A 2018-nucleotide genomic window follows, 5' to 3' on the forward strand; every position below is an offset into this window, starting at 1 on the left:
AGATTATATGTAAATTTGAAAAAGTAATTTTTACAGTTTTCCAAAGTTTTCCAAATTTCTAAGATGGAAAATAAAAACTCCACCAGTTTCAACCAAACGTGTTTTCTAAAATTTTCATTGAAAATTGAAAATAAAAACTCAACTCTGTTTTCTGAAAACATTTTCTTGGAAAATGAAAACAATTTTCCACAACCAAACACACACATAGATTCCTTCATTTTTCAAGTATTTATCATCACCAACTTCATTCACATACTGTTTTATCATATTAAAAAATCAAGGTCTTAAAGTTGCAAAACGTAAAAACATCTTCTTATGTACATATCAAACATCCAGGAATCAAATAACTACCATGACAGATCTGCTGCTAATATCGTCTCCACTTTTCCACCTCTTTGTGAGTTGCTTTGATCAGCTTCTTGGTGTTCACCACAACCTCCTCGATCAGATAACCAATTTCATCCCTTGTATCAACAAGCCAGTTTCAAAAGAAGATCAGATACATTGTAATTAATGTGCAATAAAGGCATACAAGCTTTTCAAGATTATTCTCAATGATGAAGACCCAAGGGCATTTAGGTCTTTTGCACAAACCAGTAAACACCAAATGCAGTACAAGTGGAACTTACTGAGTAGGCATACTGCCTGGTCCATTGAACAACCTCCCTACATTTGAGTGTTTCCTATTCTCATCATACGCAATGCCTCTCCCTGCGCCATAACCAAATCCAAGACCAACTCCACATCCAACACCAAATCCAAAACCAAGCTGTAAACCGGGGATTCCAGGACCCAAACCAGCACCTGAAGGAACATGAATCTCACATGATTCCCGAACAAAATACAAATAAAGATTGAATGAATGACACACTAAGTTAAAATTATGGAAGATTCTGTATTGGAATTTGAAGGAGCAGTGTGTTTAACATCCGATAAGCACCCAATTTTTCGAAAAGCGATAATTTAATTAGGGTTATGAAAACGAATTTCGTTCATACCCTAAATCATTGGGGACAGTCGCTACCAAACTCAAGGAATTTCATTTTCGATAGGGTTAAGATGCTTTGTTGAGTTGGATTCGTAGCTTATAGACTTTTTGAGAATCAATTTGATTTCTAGGTAGAACAAATTAAATGGTAAGTAATTCGATGGACCAAAATTCAAAACGAGAAAAAGGATTACCTCCGATCAGTCCAACACCGAAACCAACACCACAACCGGCGCCAAGACCAAACGCAGGGCCCAACTTACCAAGTTTATTAGAATAGGCCACCGGCAGCTTCCATAGTAAGCCTTTGTCGTCGTCGTCGTTCCTGTTGGGCATTTTCTGTGCGTGAAATTTCGGGGTTTATGATCCGATTACCGAATGGCAAATACTCAGGGGTGTTTGGGAGTTTTTAACCTCAAAAATGTTTTTTTTGGAAAAGTTGATTGGCTTTCTTAAAAGATTGATAGAGCCGTAAACAATAAGTTATATAGCAATTTTTTTTTATAAGTGTTATAATATAATCATCTGAAATATAAATTATTGTGTATGGTTAAAAAAAAATTATGACAAAATTGCAAGTTTGGTTCCTGTGGTATGTCAAAAATTGGATGTTTGGTCCAAAAAGTTTTGGGGTTGTACTGGTGGTCCAAAAGCTTTGATTTGTTGTGGAATTGGTCCAAAGGCTTAACAGCCGTCTACCCCCTCCATCTGTGTGAGGGTATTTTTGTCAATTCACGCTCATTCCTTTGATATCTTATTAAATTAAACCTCATCATCCTAATTAATTGATACCTGCCGCCAAATCCTCTGTGCATTTCGTCAATCGACTCTCCTGTCACTTTCATCTTCATTCGTTACCCAGAAGCCCTAACCTCCAAGTTGAGTTTTTTTATTGTGATCGGTGTTATTTCAGTGTATGAACATACCAATGTGGAATATAAGGCTCTTAGACAAACCGTTCAACGCAAAGGTGGCTTATGGTAAGGATTTTGTAATTTCTCTGTACATTACATGTTTTGTATGTGAAATC

At 36.4% G+C, this 2018-nt stretch overlaps 1 protein-coding gene across 1 annotated transcript; it reads right to left on the reverse strand.

The window, feature by feature from the left end:
* Positions 1-228: 228 nt before the first annotated feature.
* Positions 229-1429, reverse strand: LOC145026790 (glycine-rich protein). Its single transcript, XM_078976865.1, has 3 exons — positions 1183-1429; positions 630-804; positions 229-464 (listed from the first exon to the last, which is right to left on the reverse strand). The coding sequence occupies exons 1-3, from the start codon at positions 1322-1324 to the stop codon at positions 368-370; spliced, it is 414 nt and encodes a 137-aa protein (XP_078832991.1). The 5' UTR covers positions 1325-1429; the 3' UTR covers positions 229-367.
* Between the last annotated feature and the right edge of the window lie 589 nt (positions 1430-2018).

Source organism: Lactuca saligna, chromosome 1, assembly GCF_052625555.1.
Source record: "Lactuca saligna cultivar CGN05327 chromosome 1, ASM5262555v1, whole genome shotgun sequence".
Taxonomy (NCBI): domain Eukaryota; kingdom Viridiplantae; phylum Streptophyta; class Magnoliopsida; order Asterales; family Asteraceae; genus Lactuca; species Lactuca saligna.

Excerpts from the sequence above, each read along its gene's own strand:
- LOC145026790 (XM_078976865.1), bottom strand. The coding sequence starts at position 1,324 with ATGCCCAACAGGAACGACGACGACGACAAAGGCTTACTATGGAAGCTG. Across the intron at positions 805-1,182 it reads CGGTGTTGGACTGATCGGAG|GTGCTGGTTTGGGTCCTGGA; the intron begins GTAATCCTTTTT and ends ATGTTCCTTCAG. Across the intron at positions 465-629 it reads CCAGGCAGTATGCCTACTCA|GGATGAAATTGGTTATCTGA; the intron begins GTAAGTTCCACT and ends TGTTGATACAAG.